Source organism: Trachurus trachurus, assembly GCF_905171665.1.
Source record: "Trachurus trachurus genome assembly, chromosome: 1".
Lineage (NCBI taxonomy): Eukaryota > Metazoa > Chordata > Actinopteri > Carangiformes > Carangidae > Trachurus > Trachurus trachurus.
Genome location: NC_139891.1, coordinates 18463886 through 18491114, shown reverse-complemented (window position 1 = coordinate 18491114; position 27229 = coordinate 18463886). Strand labels below are relative to the sequence as shown.

Below are 27229 nucleotides of genomic sequence, written 5' to 3'. Positions count from 1 at the left end.
TAGCCTAGCCTACTTTTCGAACAGCCTTCAGAAATATTCATATTTTCTCTCATAATAGGTTACATAACTGTATGGCGAGACCAGCCTAGTAGCCTAATCTGGCCTATGTCTAAACAACAGCTGGAATAAGCTCACACTCCCTCCCAAGACAAAAAGTGTACACTGGCGGGGCGCATAAGGGGGCGCAGCCTTTACGCCAGGAATCACGCATGCGTCAAAGACAGAGACTCTCCAGATTTGACAACCCTGGGATGTACCACACAGCCCACTATATTGCAACGCTCTCCGCTACTGGCGCACCATCATCTGCACCTGCCTACTCCGTTGTTGTGGTTGGAGCGCTGGGAGGGTTCATTATTTCGCAGGGAGACGTAGGAGGAGGAGGCATTTCCGAGAGACGCCGACAGAAGCGTGTAAACTCAGATTCAGCACCACAGCATTGAGGAAAGCGTCCGGATTGAGTCGATTTTCACCATTCACTGTGGCTTGAGCAGGAGGACACCGTCTCTTTTTTGTGGGGGAATACTCATTGAAACTAAGCGCTGCACACAGTTTGTGGACCTGTGAGAAGTGTCATCTTCAACGGTTAAAGGTGCGTACTGACTTAGACGCTGTTCTTTTTGTTAACTGGGGTATGTTTTTCTTTTCTTCTCTCTTTTTACGTGCTAGCAGTCAGCCTGATAGCAGTGGTACACATGCTGCTGCACTGGCTGACCCGATGTGCTGCTGCTGCTGCTGCTAACATTAGCTCATAGGCGAGGTCCGGCTTTTTTCCCCCCATTCATCGCTGTGCTCTTACGTTATCTATCTAGCTAGTCGGCGGTATAACAAAAATGAATTCCCAAGCCGAAAACACTTTGCAGCTCGTTGTAGCACAACAGGCTTCCTCGGCATGCACCTGCGAAAGGAGGGGGGGGGGGGTATTTTCACTAGCTAATATCAACAGACTCGCCCCATTCTGCTAGCGTTATCTAAACCACACTCCGAGCACTGCTATCCAGTGAGCCGAGTGCTGAAAGCCCTGCTCAGTGCTCCGACCGACTCGCTGAGACGGACACAGACGAGCTAAAGCGGCTAGGCTAACGTTACTGGAGCGGCTAAGGCTAACTGAGTCCAGCTACTTTCATGCTACAGTAGTATTAAAATAGTGTCGGTGGGTCCCACACCTGCGTTAATGGCTGTTATTTATCGTTTACGGTATTTCCATCACTCATGTACAGTGAAGACCGTTTAGCTTATTTTCCCACGTTTATTATTTTTATTTTTTATTTTTAAAGCGCTCTTAATTTTTTTTTATCCGACCATTTTGCTTCTTTTGTTTAATTAATCGCGGATTAAAAGGAAAACTCACCACTCGTTGTCTGTCTATCGCAGCTGAATTACAAGTCATGTCAGTTTTTTCTTTTTTTTTACCAAAGCGGTTTTGAATTCTTTATTACGTCTTCTGGGCTGAGTCGAGGTTTTTTTTCTTTCTTTTTTAAGTAGCTAAGTACACATCCTTGCCTCACCCCTGCCCTTACTTTATAGTGAAAGCTGTATGAGAACAATTAGTTTAAGTGACCTGGCAGGATGCGTCTAAACGCAGCTGATTCAAGCGTTACAATTTTCAGTGTCAGCTCAGCTGTCCTGCACAGTAGCTAACGTTACCACTATGATGCAAACAGAGTTGATATATGCAGCTGAAGGACTGATGACAAATCTCTCCATAGCCTGTGCTCAGTCAGCTGTTGAGTGACAAATGTCTTTTAATGTTACACCCTGCTTCTGTGGTTATTGAACACCTATAAATGATGAATGGGTTTTTGTTTATATTGGATATGGTGGTGGGCTTATGTTTGTGTGTGCATGCATCACTCAGGCCAAGTGCATTCAACAGTGTTGTGAAGCAGCAGGAGTTCGATCAAAGCCTGTGTGACCCAGTGTAAGTTAGTGAGCGAGCCACACACTCTTCCTGTAACTGGATATAGGAATCCCAGAGGCCTCTAGGGGTCACATAGTGGCTGTATTTAGACTCTGAACTTTTGATTGGCAAGGAGGCATGCACACACTCACTGTCATGGGTGCTGTGGGGCGCTTGCTTTTTCTTGTTCCCTGTCATTTTACTAGCTATAGGGGACAGAAGAGACTGTAAACATTGTTTTTTGTAAAAAATTGTTAATCGTTCAATTTATTAGTCTGCAAGATATTGAAAAATAGAGAATGCCATGCCACATGTTTCTAGGGTACAAGGTGGTGTAGGAACATAGAAGTTTAATCAGACTATTCTAAAACTCAAAGATAACATAGATTGACAATGTCGTAAAACTGTGAAAAGTAATAAATTGTCACATTGGAAGGGTTGGGGTAGGCTGTTGTTTGGTGTCTTTGCTTTTGAAATGCAAAGGATACGATATTATTTCCTTTTTGCGATTATGAGTAAGAAACAGTGTAGTTGCAGTAATTTTGTTTCACAACAACTATATTAACAGTTTAATATGCCTTTTATAGATTACTAAAGACAGACAAGACAAAAGCTGTGATTCCATGTTGCCAAGCATGGACAGACTCTTTGCCCTTTGGGAATTATCTGCATATGTCTAACTGTCCAGCCATCTGCTTAATACTGTCTTTTATGCAAGGCTTTTTTGTTTAATCTTTGGGATAAATTTTCTGTCATTTTACAGTACACTACATCTATTATAATAATGTTGTTACAGTAGTTTGTTAACCTTTGCCATGCATCCTTTAATTCACGAGATGTTAAACATCATCAGACTTGATGAACGGAAAGAAGCTTTTAAACCTGATTGAGCAAATCTGTCTGATTTGAACTAGCTGTTATTCTGAGACAATAATTCCTGTGTGCATCTCATATGCACTCCTCATTTGATAATACCAAATTACAAGCTTTGACAGCCACCTGTATGTAATTATCTAGATGTGTTTGGCTCATTTACTGTATGACATTTGTAGAATAAAAACAGTTTCTGTCACTGGGGAAGTAAAGGCCATAATTTATGGGTGAGACTATGCAATCAATGGTAGTCAGGGGTGCATTGTGTTCCCTGTCTCCCGGGAGAGGAAGTGATATTGGCTGAATACCATGGAACCCCCTGTTGTTGTGGAGCAGAGCTCTGAGGTAGCCATGACACCCCCACTAACTGGAACAGGATTGCCTCCCTCCTAGGCTGTCTCTTGCTTTAGCGCTTGCAGAAATGTTTGATACTGTTTAAGAGATGAGAGATGAGGCAATAGAGACAACACAGAGCAATCAATACTTGTAGTGCGCTTGTCTTCCACATCAATTTTAATTCTCACAACCCCAGGGGTTTGCATTACCCTATGCCGCAACGAGGACGTGCAAACACTCAGCAGGGTTTTAGCTAAACATATATGTCGTCATGTTGTCAAGGCAACATATTGTGTAGTCAGTATATTGTTGTTCTCCATGTAAGGACAGGTGATGACTCTTCTGTGTGGAGTGCTTTCCTAGAAAGAATAAGAATCAGGTGTTATGATGTTATTTTTGCATTAATCACTTCCACTTTTTTCTTGTTATTATCAAATACCTGCACATTGGTGAGTGAACTCACCAAAGTGTGACATTGTAATATGTTAACTGTGTATGCAACATTATTCCACACTGGACCATAAAAAAGAGAAGAGCACTTGTTTCAGTGTGGACAATAAATTAGATGATCCAGCAATGCCTGAAAGTATAGTGTCAGCAGCAGTTTGGTGCAGCAAGAAAAAATTAGGTTATTCTCTTAAATTCCTTTTCATGTCTATTAGTGGGCTCGAAGACCACACCCACAATGCTCATCAAAAAGGCTGCTGCAGCTGAAATTCATATTGTTACAGCCTAGCTTTCTTCTCTATAGGACTATTAAAAAAATCAATTCGGCATCCACCCATTACTCATACATCTGTTGGTGGGTGTGGTTAAATAACAATTCACCAAGGAACTACTCACAAACCAACACAAGTCACAAGAAGTCAATCTGATGTTCTTTCTGTTTCCTATGAAGCGGATGAACTTTAAATAAATGAAAAGTGCAAAAGTCTGTGCCCCCCTTGTGTCATCACAGCTTGACTTGTGTGGAAATATTTAATCAAAATTTAATATCTTATGCAGCACAGATCTTGTATTCAGGTTGCTGCTGAATTTTTAATGGTACTTCAGAAACATAGGATTTCTGCCCTTTTGGCCAACAAAAGCTGCTAATAGAGCTGCACAGATTTTAATGTGTGAGTCTGATATAAAAACTACAGTGTGGGAAGTGATGTTGATAATGTAGTGTCCAGGTCCTGAAGTTTAAAAGATTCAACACGGTGTGTGTTGTACTTTTTTTCACACACCTAGCATGTTTGTGCTATGTGTATATGTCATTATATGTCGTTGCAGTGTTGACTAATGGAAGCAATTCACGCTCCACAAAGTGGTCAGTTGTGATGTCAAACTGCATAAAAATGAGAGAATCTCTTGAAAAACAGCTGGTAAACCACCTACTTAAAGGGATAGTTCACCCTAGAATGATATTTCGCTCATTATCTACTCACCCTCATGTTGACTAAGGGCTGGAAGAATTTTCAGAGTCCACCGTCCCTTCTCTGAGTTACAGGGGGTCTTGGCGTAGCAGTGCATTTCAATGCAACGGTTGCAAAGGGACACCGGAGCTCTTCGTAAAAAAACACACACAAAAAAACATCCAAATACCTCCATGATGCTCGTATGTAATGTCCGTCTTGTGCTGAAGCCCCAAATTGCGTAATTGTCCCGAAAAAAATTAAATAAGTCTATATTTTAAGCTTGTTTGTAGCGGAAGCTTCTCGAAGCTCCTCTTCCTGGTCCGTCCAAATCTCGCGTGATTTGCGCCGGCGTCAGTGCGGTTACTGCGAATCACGCGAGATTTGGACGGACCAGGAAGAGGAGCTTCGAGAAGCTTCCGCTACAAACAAGCTTAAAATATAGACTTATTTAATTTTTTTCGGGACAATTACGCAATTTGGGGCTTCAGCACAAGACGGACATTACATACGAGCATCATGGAGGTATTTGGATGTTTTTTTGTGTGTGTTTTTTTACGAAGAGCTCCGGTGTCCCTTTGCAACCGTTGCATTGAAATGCACTGCTACGCCGAGACCCCCTGTAACTAAGAGAAGGGACGGTGGACTCTGAAAATTCTTCCAGCCCTTAGTCAACATGAGGGTGAGTAGATAATGAGCGAAATATCATTCTAGGGTGAACTATCCCTTTAAAGGATAGGCTAATTACTGTTTTTTACAATCTGGACCTTACGATCATTTACTCACCCAGATAACTTTGGTGTCATTACAAGTCGTTCCGACGAAATTAGATCTAGCCGAGAGCCGCGTATATCCATATAATGCGAGTACACGGTGCAGCGGAATGCAGCCTCTAAATAACACATTATCTGTCGCAAAAATTGTTAATTTCAGCAATATTTTGTTATGATACGCTAGTGCTATTCCCCTCTTAGTCCGGGGTGACCTGTTATCAACACCCGGGGCTGGGTTGACCTACTAACCTCTGAGCTAGGGCTGGGCGATATGAGAAAAAATCCTATCACGATAATCTTTTTCATATCAGTCGATATCGATATATATTACGATATGACTCAAGTCACTATTTTTGTCAAGCCTAAATGTTCCATTATACACACAAGTGAGATTTGAAGATATCAGAAGGTTATTTTTTATTTAAATATTTATTTTCTGTCAAAAACTGAACATGCAGATGTAATGATGAACATATAATAAAAGCAATGAGTAGTTTCAGATAAATAAAACTGGTATATATATTTATACAACAGTAATTTGATTGGACAGGAGACATTCCATGAGTGCTGATATACAGTATAACAGTCTGGGACTTTTACAGACATTATCACTCCACTGTTCAGGCGTTCTTTAACATTACATCATACAGGAGTTAGGTCAGAGCCACGCTCTTCATACAGGAGCTGCTCCATCTCTCTGCTGCTGCTACAGTTATAAACGGACGTGCAAATTAAAACCCGGACCTGACGTGGTCCGTCTAATTAGCGATCATTCTCAGCATAAACCCGGCGGAAAAAGAAAAAGGAAGAGTAACCGCCGCTGTTAGCGCTTGCTTCGCCAGTGGTCAGTGTTTAGGTCGGCACAGTTGAGGTGCGTCTGTCAGTGTGAACACAACATCAGCAGCAGCAGCAGCAGAGCGGCTCCGCCGTGACTGCGCTCCCTTTGATGTGTGACGGCGACCCGCTCCGACTGCCTGGTGTCTCCGTGGTTAAAGTTTAGCGTTGTTTACAGTACTGTATCTCGGGGTTAATGTAAACATGACGTACCACGCGTTCTTTCACAGTCACTCGTCCAAGTTCTCCTTCATTTTTTCTTTCGAGGCAACACTCATCCTCTCTCTTTCTTTCCGGCGATGTCGCGCTGCTGACGCGCACGGCTGTAGCAGCCCAAACATTACCACATGTTGTTGTGTTGTCTTGAATGTCCTCCTGTGCTGTGTCAACCTAACCTGCTGGCTCAGCCATTGGTCCAGCGCGGCGCAACTCTCGTTTTAATTGGCTGTTTGTGTTTTCTGTCAAAAACATGAATGAATGAAAACTATCGACTTTCTATCGACCACGTTTCATATTGCTATTGAGTAAAGTTATATCGCGATATATATCGTTATCGTTTTATCGCCCAGCCCTACTCTGAGCTGGATGATGTCATCTCCGACCGCTGTCCGGCTCAGTCTGATAGTAATCATTCCACTTCGGCATTCGGGTCCATTTTTAGCGCAACTAGCCGGAGCTTTAGTGAGTCCAGGTTGTGGAGAGGAAGCCTGTGGAAGCTGCTCATTTTGTTCTGACAAGTCGGAAACACGCAGAAACGAACCATAGTAGCAGTAGCAACAAGCCACGCCGGGTCAGAGGTTAGTAACGCCAAAACGGCAAATATTTTCAGCCCCTTTGGTCGCTCGTCATGTGACTGACGTCAAAGTTCGATCGCGCTGGTCATTGGGGAGCTGAAGGATGAAAAAAAGGCAGCCGAAGGACATCTCTATTCTGACAGGTTGCCGCTTAACTGCATCATAGCTAATTACCCTAAAGTTAACCAAGGCTCAAGTTCTCGTCTGGTGACGCTTTGGACGCTTTGGAAGCGTGGTGACGCCAGTTGACGCTTTGGTCGCTCAGTGTCGCCAGGCTCTCATTGAAAATGAATTGACTTACGGCGTTTTGACACTTTGGAAGCTTTTGGTGTTGACGCACAGTAAGGGTCCCACCCTTACTGATAGAATATTGTTTATTTTGAATAACCAACCAGTAGCAATTGGCTAATGGTGGGTGGGTGTTTTGTTTTTTTAACTGTAAAAAAAGTAGTCTTTTTGTGTCATGAAAGCCTTAGTCTAGGCATATGCATATCTTAAATTTAGTTTGAAAATTAAATATTACACTGTAGGGAATGTATGAAACACTAGCTGCTAAAATGTCACTATTCCTGGTTTAAAAGGGACACTTTTAATGATAGATGAGATGTGAAAGCACAGGGTGAGGGGAGCACATTGTTGTCATCAAATTGTAAGAGCCTCCAGTTCTCCATCCACAGGCAGTATTTTAGTCCACTCTATTTTCATCATTGGGTGGAGCTCACTTGATCAAGTGTTGTAAATCTCTCAAACAAGCAAAGCAGCTTCCTAGCTAAATTGAAGTTGTTCCTTGATAACAACTTTAATTAAATGGTGAAATTACCTGTGATAAAGTTTTACTCATATCAGTGGAAAACATGCACACCGTGAGAGCGGTCTGAGAGTAAAATTATTCAATTTCTGGTGAAAACAAAGCATTTATCCAGCTGGTGCTGATCAGTTCATCACCTGAACAGTGGTCCATGTCTCACTAAGAAGCCTTGTTATTCATGCGGACTAGGCTGGTCTGAACTGTAGGCTTCAAAGACAGTCTTGTTAGAGAGGGAGATGCATGTCCAAGTCACTTTGAAATTCGAAGTCATGGTAAGAGATGGATTCACTTCGGGTTATTAGTGATCCAGCATGGCTTGACTTCCTCATTGAAAGCTGTCATAATGATGACTGTTTTTTATTTTATTTTAACACCAGTATACTCTTAAGATAACAAAGTAGTTGTACAACCAATCCCTGTTGGTTATTGCAATTTATATGAAACATGTTTTCCTTTGACGTGTCCACAGTTTCTTCAGGGGTGATTGTGATGTGAGATATTCCTGTCTTTGTTCCCAGACAGAAGACATCATTACTTTCAACTAGATACTAAGAAAGTTATAAGGAGAAGGAGCATGGATTCACACTTAAATTAACTTTTTTTTCTTAGCCTTGGCTGAAGAAATGTGTCTCATTTGAAGTTCCATAAAAACAGGAGAATTTTTCTGTGTAGGATGTAGGTAATTGTTAAGTGCAGTGAAGTGACCTTTGTCTAATTTGTGTGCAAACATTCAGGGGCTTCCTTACTTTTACAGTGGTTGTTTTCTTTAGTCATGAGAGGTCATGTTTACACCCTCGCTTCTTCTGCTGTGTCTCTATACTCCATTGTGCACCTTATTGTTTAGATTATATAAAGACAAATCTTTGCGGAGAGTCTTGCCAGAGGCCATTTGAAAGTCTCTCATCCTCTCAGTTGTTGTGTCCCCCGGATTTCCCACTTTTCTCTATCCCACTCTCCTTTCCACCCCCACCAAAGATGACATCTGGGACCAGTATGGTCTCCTAGTATTGGCCCAGCTCCTCCCCCACAGTGTGTGCTCTGTCTTGGTGCATTAACTTTTCTATTGTTAGGTGCCTGCTTTTCTTCTCTCCTTTTACAGAAAATCTATATGCTGACCAGGGGCGATTCTAGGATTTGACATCCAGGGCTTAGCCTTAGGAGCTTGGAATGGGGTCACTTAATTATTTTATTTTTTTCCTGAAGTTAAATTCATGCATTTCATGAAATTTGAAATGAACCTCGTAAGTCGAGATAAGATAGATCTTTTCTATAAATAAACCAAAAACTGGGGTGTTAAAGGCTTAGAGCCAGCTGCTTAGTGATTTTCCCAGAAATGCTGAACAGTGTGATGTGCGCATACATACTGTCATATGTTTGTAAAATTTTGTTGGTGTTAGGGATGCACGTTATCTGTCGGTACAAATGATTATTGGCCCGATATTGGCCAATAATTATCAGAAAAATACACGGATAAGACAGATAATTAAATTTAAGACTGAGATTCTGAACAATAAATTACAGATAATAACAGAATATAGGTTCCTTTTAAAAAAAATATATATATTTACATTAACCGGGTTTAAAAAACTTGTACTTGATACAAATAAGCACCAACAAGATTACTGCTACTGCTGTCCCATTTAGTTGACATGGAAGTTGTGGGAGATGATGCCAGGAGCTAACATTTTGAAGGTTGAATGGGGTTACAATAACTCATTCATTTCACCATTTTTATGGGCAGTTTTGTTATACCAGTATTCTGCCTGTGGCACAGACAGATGACGGCCTCAGTCTCAGTTTCACCTACAAGGCTGTGATTGACATGGTTGTTGTTGTTGTAAACAGCTGTCAGTGAGCTCAGAAGCAGCTCCATGTTTTCACAGTCAGACTTTTCTCATCCACTTTTTGACCGTCGTATAATCAGGTCGCTCTGACTCCACACTGCCAGGCTTCTTTTCATGATGACCCGAGACAGACGAACTCGCTGATACATTCACCATCGCTTCAGTTACCATCAGCTCCACGTCCTCCATTTCCTCCCTCTTTTACAACTTTCACTTTATCCTTCCTTTTTCTAGCTGTACAGTAGCTGCAGCTGCTGCAGCTCAAACAAACTCTACAGTACATGTTCACAATACAGTAGTAGGCGGAGTATCAGAGTAACAGGCTGCTGTCGCTCTTTTTACTGCCATGTGATATCGAGGAAATATGACCATAGCCGAAAAATGTATTGAGATCGTTTTATCGCCCAGCCCTACTGACAAATGCAAACAGAAACTTTGCTCGTTGCGTTACCAGACTTTAAAATCACCACAGGTTTAACTTATCACCACTCTTCTGCTGCTAGAGCATTTTACGGGATTCTCTCAAGGTTGTGAGTCTTACCATATGTAAGTAATCAACTCAGTTGTTTTAAACCTGATCAGTTTGGCACTGAAATGTGTTTCCAGGGGAAAGTCAACTCCTGCTTTGGTCATTTTCTGACACAGATAAATTGCAGGGTAGTAGTGGTGAAAGATTGATTTGACTGTAATAGCCCTCCAAAGGGAAGTATGAACTATCTATGCTCTAACAGTGCATAGCGATGCACTTATGAGATCATCCTGGAAATTTGTTGGGTGGTACCCAAGTGTTCATCATGTGCTTTGCAACATCCAAGCAGTACACTTCACTAGATAAACACTTATCTTCTGCCTTAAATGTAAAATTTCTGACAGATTGTAAATAAATAAACAATAACAATACAAAGATTCAATTATAGTTTGAAATATATAAAAGTGATGACTGTTATTTTAGCAGTTAAAAAAAGCCATCCTGTTAGCAATTAAGTGTTAATAACAACCAAGTGAGGTTGGAAATACAGTGGAGTGGGATATTTATATTTATACAATATCATTTTAATATTATATAAGAATGAATTTACAGTCAAGATCATGTCTTCTATACTGAAAAGGAGTGTTGTGAATATCCCATTTTCTACTAGAGTCAAAAGACCGATTTCAGCTGTCAGAAGAACATATTGCATTTTCCACAAGCACATAATCTGAGTGAATATATGATGGTAGTGATGGTAATGTTTCCTGTACTGACACTGCTAGTCACTTGGCTACACAATATGAGAAATTTCTTCATCCAAGTGTATCACAGTTTTTTCATGTGCTCAACCACATTTGTTTTTTTAAATACTGATTCAGGCTCCTCTTCAAGTGTATGTGTTGAATGTGTTTGACATTTAATGTTGTACTGTTGTGTGTACTCTTGCTGTGAAAGTATGTGGTAATGATAAATGGAAGCTTTTAATGACAGAGCCTGTCTATTTGATATCTCTTTTGATCTATTTGATATCTATTTGATCTATTTGATAGGGACCACCAGGTTTTACAACTAGGCCTGTGTAGTCTTGGCATTTTATATAGTCTTGGTCAGCAGCTGACAGTCACTGTCTGTTATGTCTAGACCATTGACACAAAGGCTAATCAATGCATGATCTTAGCTCAGGTCTTTCATCAAAAGTAAGCAATGAACAGTAACCTTAATGCTAAGATTGTTGCTGCGTTATAGGATAAACTAGGAAAAGATTGAGTTTGGAAAATATGTTGTAAAACACATTTGAGGTGTCCTGATTTATGTTTCTTAAAGACACCTTCCAACTGAGCCGGGACAGAGGACATGTTACTGTTTTGAGAGTGTTTATCCAACATTGCGGTGTTTGCATTATGTTTTTAAAGAAAGCATTATGAATTCCTATGAGAACAAGCCTGCTGTGAGAATTTCACAGGTTGTGCTCTACTTTGATCAGCCTATTTTGGCCGCTCTGCGAACATGGCTCTGGAGAGCAGCGATATGACAGGTTGAGCCTTGGCTTCTGCTTTTAGAGACTCCCCCCACTGCTCCACGCAACCGTGTATGTGCTTAACTTGCTCTGAATCTGGGTCAACTCAGTGTTGGCATATTAACTTTCCATAATGACAAATCACAAAGTTAGTGTCACATGGTAAAGAAGCTCTGATGCCTATTTTATGCAGTGCAAGCAGAGTTTAAACTTTGGAATTTTTTTTTTATCTGTGACAAATATGCATGTATTTGCAAAACCGCAGGGTGAAGAATACTCAGAGAAAGAGTTAAGTCTGTGTGAAAGTCCACAACATAAATCCTTTTTAAGACATTGCACCCTCATATTGTATCAAGACAAAGAAATTAGCTGGACAATAACCAACTTCAGTGGGAGTCCATCTCTCTCTTGGCATACCTTTTTACAGAAATCGGCTCACATCTACATCTATGAGGAGATCTATCAATGAATTAAAATCTCTGATCCCTTTGAGGGTTCAAAGCTCTCAATCCCAAGTCTCGAAGGACTGACTTGTTGTTCTCACAGTTTTTGGCATTGTTTTTAACTTTTATCTTGTCTTTGTTTTTGTAAAGATGTTTTTTTCCTCAGACAGTTTTACTTGGCAACACACGGTTTAACAGGAGCCATAAGAATGCTAATAAGAGTTTTATTTCAGAGGTTGTATTTTTAACCTTGCTCAATTTATTCCTGTGAGCATTTGTTGTTTTGTGTAAATTTTGCATTATCACTAAATGTAAATAAACACTAGGAATTTAGAAATACTAAACCCTGCTTGTTTAAACACTGGATTTGACCTTATTTCTCAGCTTATCATGTATTAACCTCATTTGTTAATACATTGATGGGAGTGACGTTAATCTGTACCAACGTGGACTCACAGAGGGAGGTGACTTGATGGGGATTTTGCCTTGAAGATTACTGGATGATATATGAGTTAAGAGACAGTTACCCCCAAAGGACAGAATTGAAATCACACTGTAGTAGTACACTTAAAGCCCTGAATATGCAGTTGATGTACTTGAGATGTATGTGTGAATGAATCATGAGAGTTTACCATGGAGGCCTGCATGAGCAAATCTGACTGATGTGAATCCATTCAGCAATGCATCGCAATTCTTTTCCCTGCAATTCAATATCGATTCAGCAATCTTCTGAATCTCCCCCACCCAGGGGCAAAAACATAAATCGGCGCCCATGTTATGCATTGTTTTATTACTTAAAATGTTGTGAGTTATTTTCCAAGAGGAAAGAAACACATAATTTAAATTTACATGCACTGTAGTTCAGTATTAAACTATATCAACTATAAAAGTGGCCAAAGAAAGAAACTATAGGAGCATGGTAATGCATAAATAATAACAAATGAAAACAAAAATACCTATTGATGAGATATACTTTTGTAAGTACTGTGAAAAAAGTAGCTAAAATTTCAGTCATAGGGACTTGTATGTTCTGTTCTCATCCTGAAGAAAAAAAAAATCACACAAGTATACAGGGTCACAAACATAACCTCCCTGCTAGAGGTACAAATGCCTCAATAGTTTGTGGCGTTTGGTGAATTCTAAAGATTGTAAAAATCCAACCATCCATTCTCCCTTTTTTTTTATCAGTTTATTCTTTTCATAGCTGTGGGCAGGCTGGAGCTTAACCCTGCATGCAGTGACCTGGACAGATCACCAATCTGTCAGCGTTGAGACACACCAGCAGCCACATGCGCACATACTGTACTGTATAAACAGTACAGAGGATTCAGAATTCCTTACTTACAGTAGATTTGTTTCCTCACTGTGGGAGGACACAGAAGTTGAAGTGGTTCTCTTCATTATGTACATGAATGAACAAAATGTGAGTTCAGGGTGTCAGGTTAGAATCAGTAATCTGCCGATCTTTGAACCTGTATCTGTGTGGCTTCCTGTTGGAGACGATGAGCATGGTGCAGTTAGCAGATGGAGCGGTGGCAGAGAGCAGGCTGGGCCTGCCTCTCAATAGAGGAGCAGTTGGTAGTTCAATGGAGTGTGTTTTGAATTACTGAATGACACTGAATGAAATATGCTGTATTGGTTTTCTTTCTTTCTTTGTTTTATATTTGTGTGCATTGCTAAGTAAGTAGGCATGCTCAGGTTGATAAATGCAAAAATGGACATATGAAAAAAAATGGTAAGGTTAATCTGAACACATAAATCTCTAATCCAGTATTGTAAAATCCCTTCAAGCACATGGGACCTTTTATAATTAATGATAATTTGTCCTAAAATCAACTCAGTACTGTAATGTTAACTTATTTGTAGTGTAGTAGTGCCTCTGACTACAAGGCCACTGTGGCATCACATGTGGCAAGGTGCAGAGGATTTCTGTTAGCATTAGCGGGGGGCAAAAGTGTTGAATAGTAATATAACTGCCATGATTTGGTTTCTTTTGTGTTGCTAGTTGACTGCTAGATGCTGTAGCTCTGGACACAAGGTGCTCAATCAACACAGACACACCAACAGAGCCCTGACTCAGCAGAACATCTGTCTTAACTGTCACAGCTGCGTTTGCTTTGTTGAGATGCACTGATCATGGTGTCCCAGCATTTTTCTCAGTTATGCATTTTAAACAGCAAAATAACAACAGAGAGCATTGGTAATTTATCTTTACTAGGGATGCACATTTTGAATTTTTTTTCTGACCGATAACCGACGCTCGTTAACCGATTATTAACCGTTAACCGATAAGATTAAGATGCTTGCGGCGCAAGCTGATCAGTGCGCTCTGTCTCAGCTGATCGCGCTCTGGAGGTTAGATCGTCCAATGTAGAACTGTATTTTTATACAAAGTGCAGCCAAACACCAGGCTGAAGGAACAGCAGAGCTCCTCTGACAGCTTCTCTGTGGAGCTGCAGGAGAGCTGCAGGTGAACGACTGGAGAGCAGCGACGTCCTCTTTTTTTTTTTTTTTTTTTCCAGCGCCGTTGTTATAGGTGATTCACATCTATGTCCGTGTAGGCTACATTTATTGTCTGATCTTCCTTCATGGGGGCTGCTGCACATACTGTCAGTCCTCCTGTGTAACTTTTTGCTGCGAAATATGACTGAAGGCACGTGAACTCTGCACGTGTCGACACGCCCCCATGAGTTGACGACATAAGGAGCTAATAAAATAAATAAATAACCGATAGTATTAATCGGTCAAAGTTCTTGTTATCGGTTAACGATTAAACGGTTAATCATGTGCATCCCTAATCTTTACCTTTAGTTTGAGTCAGTGCTTTTAGGCAAACCAATAACGACCAAATATTATTTTCCCCAGGTCTTCACAACACAAGACACTGCCTTTGAAAACTATTGGAAATTGTGGAATCAGTGGCACGGTGGCGCAGTGGTTACTGTAGCACTGTTGCCTCACAGCAAGAAGGTCCTGGATTTGAATCCCCGGCCGCCCAGGTCCTTTCTGTATGGAGTTTGCATTCCTCCGGGTACTCCGGTTTCCCCCATCACTAAAAACATGTCAGCTAGCCTGATCCTCCAGTCAGCGCCCCTGACCAAAGGCACTGGCTCATAATCTGGAGTTAGTCCCCGGGCACCGCACCGTGGCTGCCCACTGCTCCTCAGGGATGGGTTAAATGCAGAAAAAGAATTTCACTGTACTAGCTGTATATGTGACAAAAAAGTACCCCTCCTGTCTTCATCTACTTTAGTTTGTCCAGGCAGAAAATATCTATTTTGCTGCCATGTAATCTCAAATGATCACAAAATTTACACATCTCAAATCAGGGGTCGCGTTAACCGAATAATTCCCGTCATTGACCCTTTTTTTTTTAAGCGGTGATGGAAAAATCTGAAGGCCGTCTGTCATTTTGACAGATTGCAATTCACACCCCTGACCACTCGGTGGCGATGAGCATATTCAAATTGTTTCTTGTCTCTCTTGATGCGTGACCTTGTTGGCTTCACTCAGAAAAATGTCACGGCAGTTGAGTGTCAGAAGTTTCTTTAAAAAGCCCAATGATGTTGATAAAAAAAGGTGAAAAAAGAGGGACAGATGCAATGGAAGATGAAGGACAAACTCAGCCCTTGGCCTCGGCGGAGAAAGCTAGTGGCAGTAAGGAGGTTAGGCCGGAGTACAGAGTTCAGTGGGAGCAGGAGTTCTCCTGGCTGAGGAGGGAGGATGGAAAAATGTTCTGCGAAATATGTAAAAAAGCGAATATGAGTAACGGATTTGTCAGAGGATGCAGGAACATGCAAAAATCAGCATTAACTGACCACAACAGTAGCCACAGCCACCTTGAGGCTTTGAGGGTGCTCAGCCAGAGTGTGGCCATGATTAAACATGTGGAGAAATCACAGGTTGCCTGCAACGAGGCATTAAAAACACAACTTAAGGTTGTGCTACATAGGGCTAAAACAAACACCCCGAGCCACCTGTATCCTGACCTGATAAACCTCTTACAGTCTGCCGGCTGTCCAAACCTTAACAGTGCACCATGACAGTCTGTCAGATGGAAGAGGCCATAGCGAAGACCGTAACCAGCGATATTGATGACTGCATCGCCAACAGCAGATATGTTGGAGTAGATGAAACCACTAATATGACGGTGGAGAAAATGCTAATCACATACCTGACACTTCAACAGAAAGGAGAGCCTGAAACTGCGTTTATCGGCAATTACGCAATTCCCTCTGGCACTGCTGATTGCATCACAGCAAAAAAAATGGGGTCGCTATGGCTCGGGTTGTTGGACTTGGAAGTGATGGAGCTAATAATGGGGGAACACGACCTGCTGAGCCTAAAACAACCATCGGCTACACACTGGCTGTCGCTGGAGAGGGCAGTTAAGGGGATACATGCCAACTGGGCTGCTCTGGTGTCGGAGTTGAGGGAGGAGGAAGATGCAAAAAACTAGGCTAAGGGCATCAGAAAGTGCCTTCAAACATACACGTTCGCGGCTTTGACTCACTTACTGACTGACGTTGTGGCCGTGGTGAACCGCATGATGATATCTCGCCCATCTGACCTGTCGTGAGCATGACTCTGGCCAGTCTGGAAGACTTGGTGAATGGGCCAGGTGAAGTGGAGAAAAAATTCAACGAGGCCTCACAAGACGGCAGGTTCTGTGGCATCACACTCACACTTGTAGATGCGCAGACATTTCCACTTTACGCACAGAGTACATTGCGGAGGTAATCATTCAAAAAAAGATTCCCATCGGAGCATCTGAGCATCATCTCTGACCTGGACACCGTACTCAATGCATCTCGCTGTCCGGGTGGTGCTGACAGCGCATTCAAGAGTTATGGACAGGAGGCTTTGGAGCGCGTCTGTGACCGGTGCAGCTGATCCACTGGTGCAGAAGGAGCGCATGCTGCGGGATTTCCTACCGCTGAAGCAGGCGCTTGCAGGATCAGGAAACCCCTCGTTCAGAGAGTCTTGCCGACTTATGATCACTTCACTTGGAGAAATGTTCCCTGATTTCAAAACTTCGGTTGAAGTGGCGCTTGTAATTCCAGTCTCCAGTGTGGCAGCAGAGCGCGGATTCAGCCTCCAGAACAACATCAAAACAGCCATGAGAAGTTGTTTGCTCGAGGCAAAAGTCCAAAACCTCATGACAATAACCACTGCAGCAATCCCACTTGAGAGTTGAGACATTTGATTACGCGCAAGCGGGCACGTGATTCAAGTCCATGCGGACCAGGAGGAAGGTGTGAGACTGTGCGTTTAGGCCACAGCAGATGAACTGTTCATATTTAATTGTTCATATGTAGCTACTGGGGCCACAGTCAGTTGTTTTTGTCACTGCAGTGCGGAGAAAAGTGAGCCTACATATTCATCTGCTTGATGTTTGTATCCATGGTGTGGATTCTCTGTTCAGCTTGTTTGGACTGAATATTAATTAAAAATGAATGAAAATTAAATGCTATTGAATATGTCATTATTATCATTTAAAAAAAAAATAAGTAACTGGTAAAAATAGATTATGACAGGATTATAATGACCCTGTCAGTCAAAATGACTGATCTCAAATGATCTTTTTTTTTTAATTCCTTTTTTTTATTATTATTACTAAAAACAGGTTTTGGATCACTGATTCTCAGCAGAAACTCTCCTTGTGTTCTGAAAGAGCCATTCTGCATTTCTTCCTTTGGGAGACTTTGGATTTGTACTTAACAGAGAGTTCACACAAGGGTGCAGCTCATGCCAAGGTAACCCTGGTAGCACTCAGCCATAGCCAGGAGGGACTCTTGTTTGCCTGGCTACAGTGTGAGGCGCACATTTCCAGAAAGGTAGCCTGCACTTGTTTTCCTACTTAGTGTGTGCTCACATTTGGTTGATGATTGGTCCTTATGCATATAAAGTCTGTCAGTTCATTTGACATGAATCAAAATCTCAGTATGATGTTAATACATGTATACTGTACCTCCATGTGTCACTGAAAGGTTGTTGGTGTTCACTGTTGTCTGAAAACTCTTGATAGACAAACTTGATAGACTGCAGATGCCCTGTTTGCGTGTCCACGCTACTTATTTGCTCAGGTCAATCTGGATCAGCTGCTTTCTTAATGAGATCAAGTGTTGAGTTAGGAAGAAAGATGATGGCAGTTTGAAATCCAGTACAAACTTTCACTGACTATACAAAAGGGTTCAGGTTTACCAACATGTAGTATGTAGAGCTGCTACAATTAGTTAATTAACTGAGAAGATGTTCAACAGAAAAAATAATCTGCAGCTCTCTTGATTTAAGAATAAAACTGAATCATTTATTAGAATTCCAGGTTATCAACTGTGTCTATTTTTCAGGTTTTTATTCTTATGAATTTAAAGTGTCACATTGGGCTTTAGAAGTTTAGGAAAACAGAGGACAGATTAGTCTTTGATGTGAAATGTTATTTGCAACTCCACATTCACAGCAAAAGCTTTACTTCATGTTTTATTTATGTGAATGGAAACGCTGCACCTAGTGGACTCTGTCTGCTCAGTCAAGTAAATCTACAAAGATCATTCAGCGTGAGATACACTTTGGTGAATTCAGGCAGTCAAATTTGCACCATGAACCATCCCATTTCTAAGACAGTGCAGTAGCCCAGTTTCTAAACTCCAACTGTAGCAAACCGGAGGGAGGTTTGGCACACACACACACACACACACACACACACACACACACACACACACACACACACACACACACACACACACACACACACACACACACACACACACACACACACACACACACATTCTCTAAATACGCACACAATCCAGTGGACACCTGTTCGGCCTAGGTAACTACTTTACATCCGTTAGCAGTTGTCTCTCTGCCACGTCGTCAGCATTATTTCCTGGAAGAGCTGACATAAACAGAACCTAAGGTGATAATATTGTTTAATGGGCAGTAAAAACAAACAAGTATCAAGAAGCTTCTGCATTAGGTGACAAATGAGCTGATTTATAGGGAATGGCACCATGTGGCCAGCTAGCCACAGATGCCATCATTACCACTTCTTCATTGTTGCCACCCTTGCATGACAAACATGCCATTCAGTTAGCAGCGATGGAGCAGGATGCTGAATGTTCCTGCTGGTGCTCTAGCTTCATTTATCTCACCTGATTTCACAGTTCAAATCACACAATGGCTAAAATTAGATGAAAAGAGATTTTTGGGGACACAAAATCAAAGAAAACAATCACAGCAGAAGGAATTGTGTGGATAGTTGTGTTCGTGTTGTGCTTAAAAATCTTCAGCCTGTACCCATCTGAACTCTAGCAGTGACTTGCTTACAAACTCTATCACAGTTGTGCAACATTCAACACCAGTGCTAGGATAGAAGGGGCAGAACAGCAGTGCAGCTTTGAAGTTGCTAATGCAGGGAGAGCTGTGTGCAGCCATGGAGCTAATACAAAGTTGTATGGTTTGTTAGCACTTAGTTATTTAGTTAAGCCAGTTTATGTGTCTGTTTTTGCATTGTACAGTACATCTAAAACATCTATCATGTCCATCATTGGATAAATTAAAGGTAAACATGTGGGACTAGGCAGTCTGTTACAGAGCTAACTCACAATATTCACAACTTATCAGAATTCAGAATTTGAAGTCTCCAATCGGCGCAAACCACTGTAGATATCTTACTGTAAGATGGAGGAGGAGAACCAAAGCACCTGGAATAACCCCACTTGTATGAAGGCGGGAACTGGACCTCCATTCTCCATAAGCCTGCAGTGCTAACCACTGAGCATCTGTGCTGCCCATCTGCCCATGTGGTTATTCCATTAGAAAGTGTTTCCAAGCAGGAGCTCACATGAGCAACAAAATAATGGCCCTAATCAAGATGTTTATATTTGATATGCATATTTTCACTGCTTCAGTAAAAGGTATAACGACTACGCTTTATTGCATGGAGTTTAATCATCAAAGGTCACTGCAGACCAGTGCTCCCATCATGCCTCCTAATGTATTGTAAAATTGTATCAACAGCGGATCTATCTACTTTTGTCATCCACATGTCTTTTTGCAACGTCTTAGGAAGACAGTGTGATTATGCATCGGCTAATTTTAACGTTTAATATAATATTGACTCCACTTTATTTTTCATCAGGAATTTACCAGTAAATGGGGGAAACACATAAGGTGCATTTAGGCATTTTGTATCTGGGGTAAGCAGAAGTCTTTAATGAACAGAGACAACTGGAGTCATATTCACACCAACGCACAAAGCAAGAAACCCTAATTAACAATAAAGCTACAATTTGGCGAGCATCCCTCGCCAAACTCAGCATGCACAGTATCTGCAGGCTATAGTGCTGAATTGACGAGCAAGTACGCTGCTTTCCAGCACTGACACAAATCACTGCGCAGCACTATTCAAACCAGCAGCGTCTCTACCTGTGAAATGTTCATCTGAGTTCATGAAACTCTGCAGTAAGTTTGGAGGCTGTAGGCAGCTCTGCTGAATATTTGAAACAGCTCTCAGTGCAATGCAAAGATGTGTTTTATCCCAGTTACTCATACAGTATAAAATGAGTCTACACCGCATTAAAGTTGTAATGGAGTCGTTATGGACACTGATGGTGTGTAGTAGTGTGTAGCTTAGTAATATATGGAATTCATGAGTGCAGCCAGCCAGGAAGAGCTGTTGCAAGAATCAGACTGGGAGGCTTAATTTACTGGAAGCAGTGAGCACCACTGCAGACCTGTTAATTATCCAACTCAGCTCACCAGGCAGTAGTGTGAAGTCACATCTCGTGGTCAGGAATCAGGATCCCAAATTCAAGCGAGAAGGTGCCCACAGAGAACAAAGCTCTTATGTAGACTGCACTTCAGTCATGTGATCAAACACAAACTTCTTAATCACATTAAAATAATAGACACTCAAAGGAATGGAATCAATAGCAGACAAAGACTGTAAATTGTAATTATTAAATTTTTTTTCCTGACTTCATGTAAAAAATGCATGAATAGAGTGTTTATGCGACTGCTTATGCCACGATTTCTTTTCCAGAATGAATCCTCAAAACTCTAGCAGATGGCCCATTTTCCTCCCTCTGCATTGTGTTATTCTAAACCTTCTGAAACATCGCCATCACCCTCCCCCAAAGCCTGTCCTGGGGCAGAGGGAAACAGTTGTAAGATTTAGTCAGAAAATAGATGGTGGCATCACAGTAAACAACGCTGCATGCTGGTATAGCAGGTATACATGCCTATCAGCTTCTAGTTTAAATGTTGTCATAACAAACTGTTTTACAGAAACTTTTTAGAACTTTATCAGTATTTGCATTTTGTTGCATTTTTTCTCCCACAGCAAATCAATTACTTCCTGTCATTTTTCCATATATTTCTGCATCAGTCACAGACATACTCACACACACTTGAACACAGCAGATCTCACAAAACTGAAATGTGATTCATGCTCTTCACCAAAAACATGTTGGCTGCACAAAACAGATCTATAGCAGCTATCACAGATTACTGCCCAGTGTGATGTTCTTTGGATTCGTGTAAACCATCCTCTTTCCATACTTTAGCAGATTTACCTTCTTCTCTCTCTTTTTTTTTTTTTTACTTTTCCCTGTTATGTCTGGTGACAACAGGAGGATAACTCATGAAAACTGTGGGAGAGCATGTGTGTTTCTCACCAAACTAACATAGACTTTCTGGTTTTACGGAATTTGCTAGACAGCATTAATGTGATTTAGACGTGTGATGTGATGCAGTTGGGATGTGTGTGATCAAATGGACAGTTACATACTGTAGTTACGTAGTTAGCTCTGTAAACCATAATAATGGTTATGGGTTAATGACCATCCAAAGCAGTGTGACAGCGACAGTGTGTCAAACTTTGTCAAACTTGTAGTTGAATAGTGAACAGGGCATTTTCACACCAGGAAACACCTGTCAGTTCACTTGCTTTAGTCAAAAACAAATGCAATGTTTTTTTTTGTTTTGTGCGGTTCGCTTTCACACTGTACTTTTTGCATGTGGATCAGGTTTTCTAAACAAAAGCAAAATGTAATGGTGAGGATGTTTAATCACCGGCCAGAAACGCCTGGGGCAGAGGAAAGCAGGGAGCGCTAAGAGGAAGTAAACAATCATGGAAAGCTTGCACACTGCACTCGTTGTTCTAATATTGATCTGGCTCACACACCTTCAGACATTCACAGAGAATTTTGAGCATTAAAGCATTTGATAAACGTTTTACGATGCTGTTCTCATAGTTGTACAAAAAAAAACTGCTGCAAAGGAGATAGAGCTTGTTCTATTGTGCGCCTAAGACGTATGCTTTTTGCTACTGGGCCGGATCAAGGTGGGTTTCAGACCTCAAATGAACTGAACCAAACTGAATCCACCTCTTCAGCTGGATCTTGGTCCGCTTGTTTGGTCCACACCTGTTTGACCGCTGTATTCACACTTGCCCAAAATATACACACCAAGGGGGGAAACATATTTGAGTTTGTTTCACTGTACAAGGCAGGTGTGAAAACACCTTTAGACTACTGGTGATGCTGGTAACATATTATTGGTACAGTACATGGTGAATAGAGTTTTAACATTTCTTTAAAAAATGTATTCCCCAAGCATTCAGTCGGTATCATCACAATTGTTGATAAGTGGTGCAGCTTGAATGTACTGAATAATGACATTACAGATGGCAGCCTCTCTGACAGATGACTGTCCCTCAGCTGTTTTCCGTCTCCGTAGCTTTGAGAGAGACTCGCTCAAGTAGTAACATCTCTAAATTCTATTTTGCTTCCCAGCTAATCCCTGACATCATCACAAACCCTGTTATTCCATGTTTTGAAGAGTTGTTGTTTTATGTGTCTGCAATTTGGATTTCAAAGGTTGCAGACTGTCATGGTCTTTACAGTTACAGAGATCTCCACCAACAATAAAATACCTCACATGAGTCACCAGAACATTCACTTTCATTGACAGTGATATAATAGTATTGTGCACTGTCATTTGTTTGCTGTGCTCGCAGTCTGCTCATTCAGTTGAGTCGATAGCATTTATATGTGACTGAAACCATCTTTATAGCATAGCATTTATAGCATAATTATCAGCATGAATCCTATTTAGGCTGTAAATAAGGATTATTCTGATCATCAGATTTTTGTCTCTTAACCCTATCTCTGACCCTAAAGGCCTCAGGTGAAAAAAGAGTCTTGTTTCTTTTAATCTGCTGTAATTTCACTCTCTGGTATACAACTGAGAAACACAACTAATTCTTTAGATTTGAGCAGTTTGACCCAGACAAATTTCTATGTAAAAACACACATTCAGCAGATGATTATCAAAATAGTTGACAGCTCATTTTCTTTTAATGAGAAAAGAATTACTGCAGTAAATCGACTTTAAACAGTCCATTCTACTGTCATAAGGACTGTATATATATTTTTTTTTCATGTCCACACAGGTAAATGCAGCATGACCCCTCAACTTTCCCATTTCCCGTTAATTAACGAGATGTCTCACGGAAAAAGTATCAATATTATGTTTTTAACAGCGTTTCACCATCTCTGAGCTCTGTCAGTCAGCCCCTCCTCCTGCTGGACCTGCTGGTCTCTCTCTCTCTTATGCTCTCTCTCTCTCGCACATACAACCACGTACGCATGCACAGACGCTGGAATGCCAATAAACGCTAAACACGCTAAATCGCTTATTGTGTTCAAATTACCCTCCGATCTCGATCCTTTAACATGTCTGTTTGGTGAGCAGCAATGAAACGGGTCCCCGCTGCGCATGTTCTGGGCAATGTTTAGGCTCTTCACTGGTATTGCGGTACATGAAAAATTAATATCATAACAAAAATAAAGAGCGGTATTTGGTATACCACCCAGCCCCACTAAGGACTATTATTTTTGTCTCTGATTTCGCAGATTCATAGATGTTTATTTGTATGTCGTTATCAAGTCTGTGTGTTTAGGTTTGACTGAATCATAAGTAAAGTTTTGGACAGTGCAGTGGCTATTTGTCGAAACAACAACATGAACAAAAAAGGTCCAAATCAAACTTCAGTTCATAAAATCAAAAGACCACAGCTGTACCATGGGCATGTGCTGTACTCAGGCGAAACAAACTTAATGTCCATGTTCCAGTTCCAACAAAAAAGGAAGTTTGGTGGCAGTCCAGTATTTTTCACAGTGCTGCTGTTTTCTCATCAATGGCATGTTCTTTTGCCGGAGGCTTCTGCATCTTTTTATTCAACGTACCACGCTCTGTTGGGAAACCTTTAATGTCATGAAGGAAAGCTGCCATACAAGTCTTCAAAAAGAGAGGCTGTCAAGAGAGATGTTTTTTCTCTAAGTGATACACAACCACCACATAATTAGCTGGCTGCTAATGCAAGCTCTCTGTAACTGGTATCACCTAGATGGTGACTATACTGTAGAGAAAGATTCACTACTTTTGTCTTTTTGACAGCAAAAAGATACAGTACAGCCTACTCTACTGACAACCATAAATTCCAAAATGTCAAAGAGTGGAGTTTCTTTTTCTGAGAAATTCTGCATAAATTATACATGCAGTGGCACAGAGTGCTTTTATCAGACAAAAAGCCTTTTTTTTCATGTCTACTGTCACCATCTAATTTAATTAAACATAGGTAGCTACCAAGGGGGGAACTGTCCGTCTGAGAAGTGAAGCTCACTTCCGCGTTCAAAAAACTGCAATCATCTTGGCTGCCGCTGGGGGCTGGTGTCAGAAAGCAGCATTCTCCATAGACCCCCATGTTAAAATCGCCGATTTTACATCCTCAATAAACATGATCAAAGCCTGGTGTCAGCACGTTTTTTGGTCTCAACCGATAGTTTCTTCCCCCGCACACACTCTGAGGTGAATTTTTTTTTTAACTCTACCGTTTTACTATTATTAGGTTTAAAATTCTTGCATAAATTAGGGCATGGAAACGTTGAGTGACAGGTCCAGAGACAGCTACCGGCAGTTTGCTAGCATCGGTTGGTTGCTTCGAGGCCAGTGGGCGGGTTCTCTGCCAGTTGACCCGTTGAGTTACCGCCTCTCCTCCAAATATGGAAAGTACACGCCCACCAAAATCCAACATGTTGCTGTTCAGGCCGCCATATTTGAGTCACAAAAACGACTCCCCAAAACCAATGGGTGACGTCACGGATGCTACGTCCATGTTTTTTACAGTCTATGGTAGCTACTGCCGCTAGTAACAACAACTATAGGAAACAGAAAGTTTCCATACTTTTTCAGAATGAACTTGTAGCACAGATATAACACCACAGCCCACCACCCTCTCCAAACCATTTCCAATATATAAAACAAACTAAAAAAGGGTTAGGGTTCAATGTCCCTGCCCAAATTTCCCTGCAAGAGGCAAAAATTAATTGACACCAGTTGATCTGAAAGTTTTTTCCTTTTATATATAAAGATCCCACTTTTTAAAAAAAAGAAAAAGAAATGTCTTGGTTTTGGTCTTGCCAGGCAGATTTCATCCTGCTCACCCATCTTAACCCACTGTGTGTAGTATTAGGGGCCTCTGGCCCAGATCTGTCATTCTTATTCACATTCTTTATTCCCTTCTGCCTCATTGACATTGGCAGTAGACTGGGCCAGTCCCAGCTGGCCCATTCTGAAATTGCTTACTGTAGAAACACATCCTCTCAGTAACAACAGACTGCTGCCCCCATGCCAGCTGTTCGGTTTTCATATTCACCTAATATAACCCCACTGAGCTTGAGGGGTTTAAAAACTGTAATGAAAAAAATATTCCAAGTTAAAGAGTGACTTGTCTAAAGAACTGTAGAGAGCATATTGCAGAGCTCAGTGTCATCTCACAAGTATATGTTACTACTTTTGGCTTCTGTTTTTTTATGTTTTTCCCTATATAGAGACAAGATTGTTTGGAGTCAGATTAGCCGAAACAGTTGAATTAAAGTTACATTTTGCCTTCATATTTTTTTTAATTTTTTGCCTCCCTGCTGTAATGGGTTTCTTAATTTGGATGCTGTCACCATGCAGTGTTACACTACGCAATGTTTTTAACTGAATGACTTTAAGTAGTCAAAATGCTGGTCAGACTCACGCTGAAGCAAAATGGACAATACAATTCTCTCTAAATTTACTGTTGCCTGGCTCAGTAGGATCGAGCTTTGAGGAGATGTATTGTAATAGCAGAGTTAATTAAGGAAGTTAATTATGGAAAGGTTTAGGGGAATGACCAGTCATTTTCTGGTTTGTCGGAAGTATTGTCTGAGCTTTGTTTCATTTGATGGACACAACTGAGATATGCTGTCAACAGTTACTGGACATCCATGAAACCTGGTTTTGGTCCAAGCTTCATTGTATTTTGTGGAACTGCTGATAGGTCTGTGCAGGATGAGTATTGGCACAAATATGGTCTCTGTGAATACTTGTGTCTGATTGGCTATTATGTAACAAGAAGTCAGGACAGGTTATGTTAGGTCATTGAACAACTCCTCATAACTAAAGTACTTTATCACTTTGAGAGGCATACCTACAAAAATGTGAATATTTATTATTTTATTATCAAAAAGTTTGTTGGCTTGACTGTTGTATGTTTTAATGCACTGAGAAGTTCTCACAGTTCAACACTGATCTCACTCTTTTTTTTTTTCCCCAAATAGAAACCATGACGACCGCCACCTCCCCCATCCTGTTGAAATGGGACCCCAAGAGTCTTGAAATCCGCACCCTGACTGTGGAGAGGCTTCTGGAGCCGCTGGTCACACAGGTAGTTCAGTTCACTTTGCTCTCAAGTTGATTAATGGGTCTTTTCCTCATACATCCCAGCGCCAAACAAAAACTACATCCAAGTTTCAATTTTATGATAGATTTTGTGTGGAGTCAATAATGTCTGTAAGTCTTCTGAAGTCTGACGGTGTCATTGGTAATGGACTGTTAAACAAAATATGCTTGTTATAACTTAATATGAGCAAAATGAATAACTTTCTGGTTGCACCTTGGCTGGATCACTTGTTACAAAGATGTTAAACTGTATTGGGAAACAGCCAAGGATTTTGGCTCTTTGCCATTGACTTTGTTTGGCTTCCGAGCTGAACAGATGGCTAAACATGGCTTATTGTGTAGAGTCTGTGACGGAAGGTTGGGTATCATTTAGATTTTATAGATCCTGACTCAGAATTATTATTGAACCTGCGTCTTACTGAACTCTGGATTGAATTACACGTGTGAGTGAAATCCAGCTGTTA

At 41.1% G+C, this 27229-nt stretch overlaps 1 protein-coding gene across 1 annotated transcript in view; it reads left to right on the top strand.

The window, feature by feature from the left end:
• Nucleotides 1–279: 279 nt before the first annotated feature.
• ctnna2 (catenin (cadherin-associated protein), alpha 2) overlaps nucleotides 280–27229 on the top strand; it is a 327581-nt gene continuing 300631 nt past the window's right edge. Inside the window, exons 1-2 of the mRNA XM_083981885.1 lie at nucleotides 280–592; nucleotides 26645–26751. Coding sequence (XP_083838011.1) covers nucleotides 26650–26751 — 102 coding nt within the window. The 5' untranslated portion in view covers nucleotides 280–592; nucleotides 26645–26649. The remainder of the gene's footprint in view (nucleotides 593–26644; nucleotides 26752–27229) is intronic.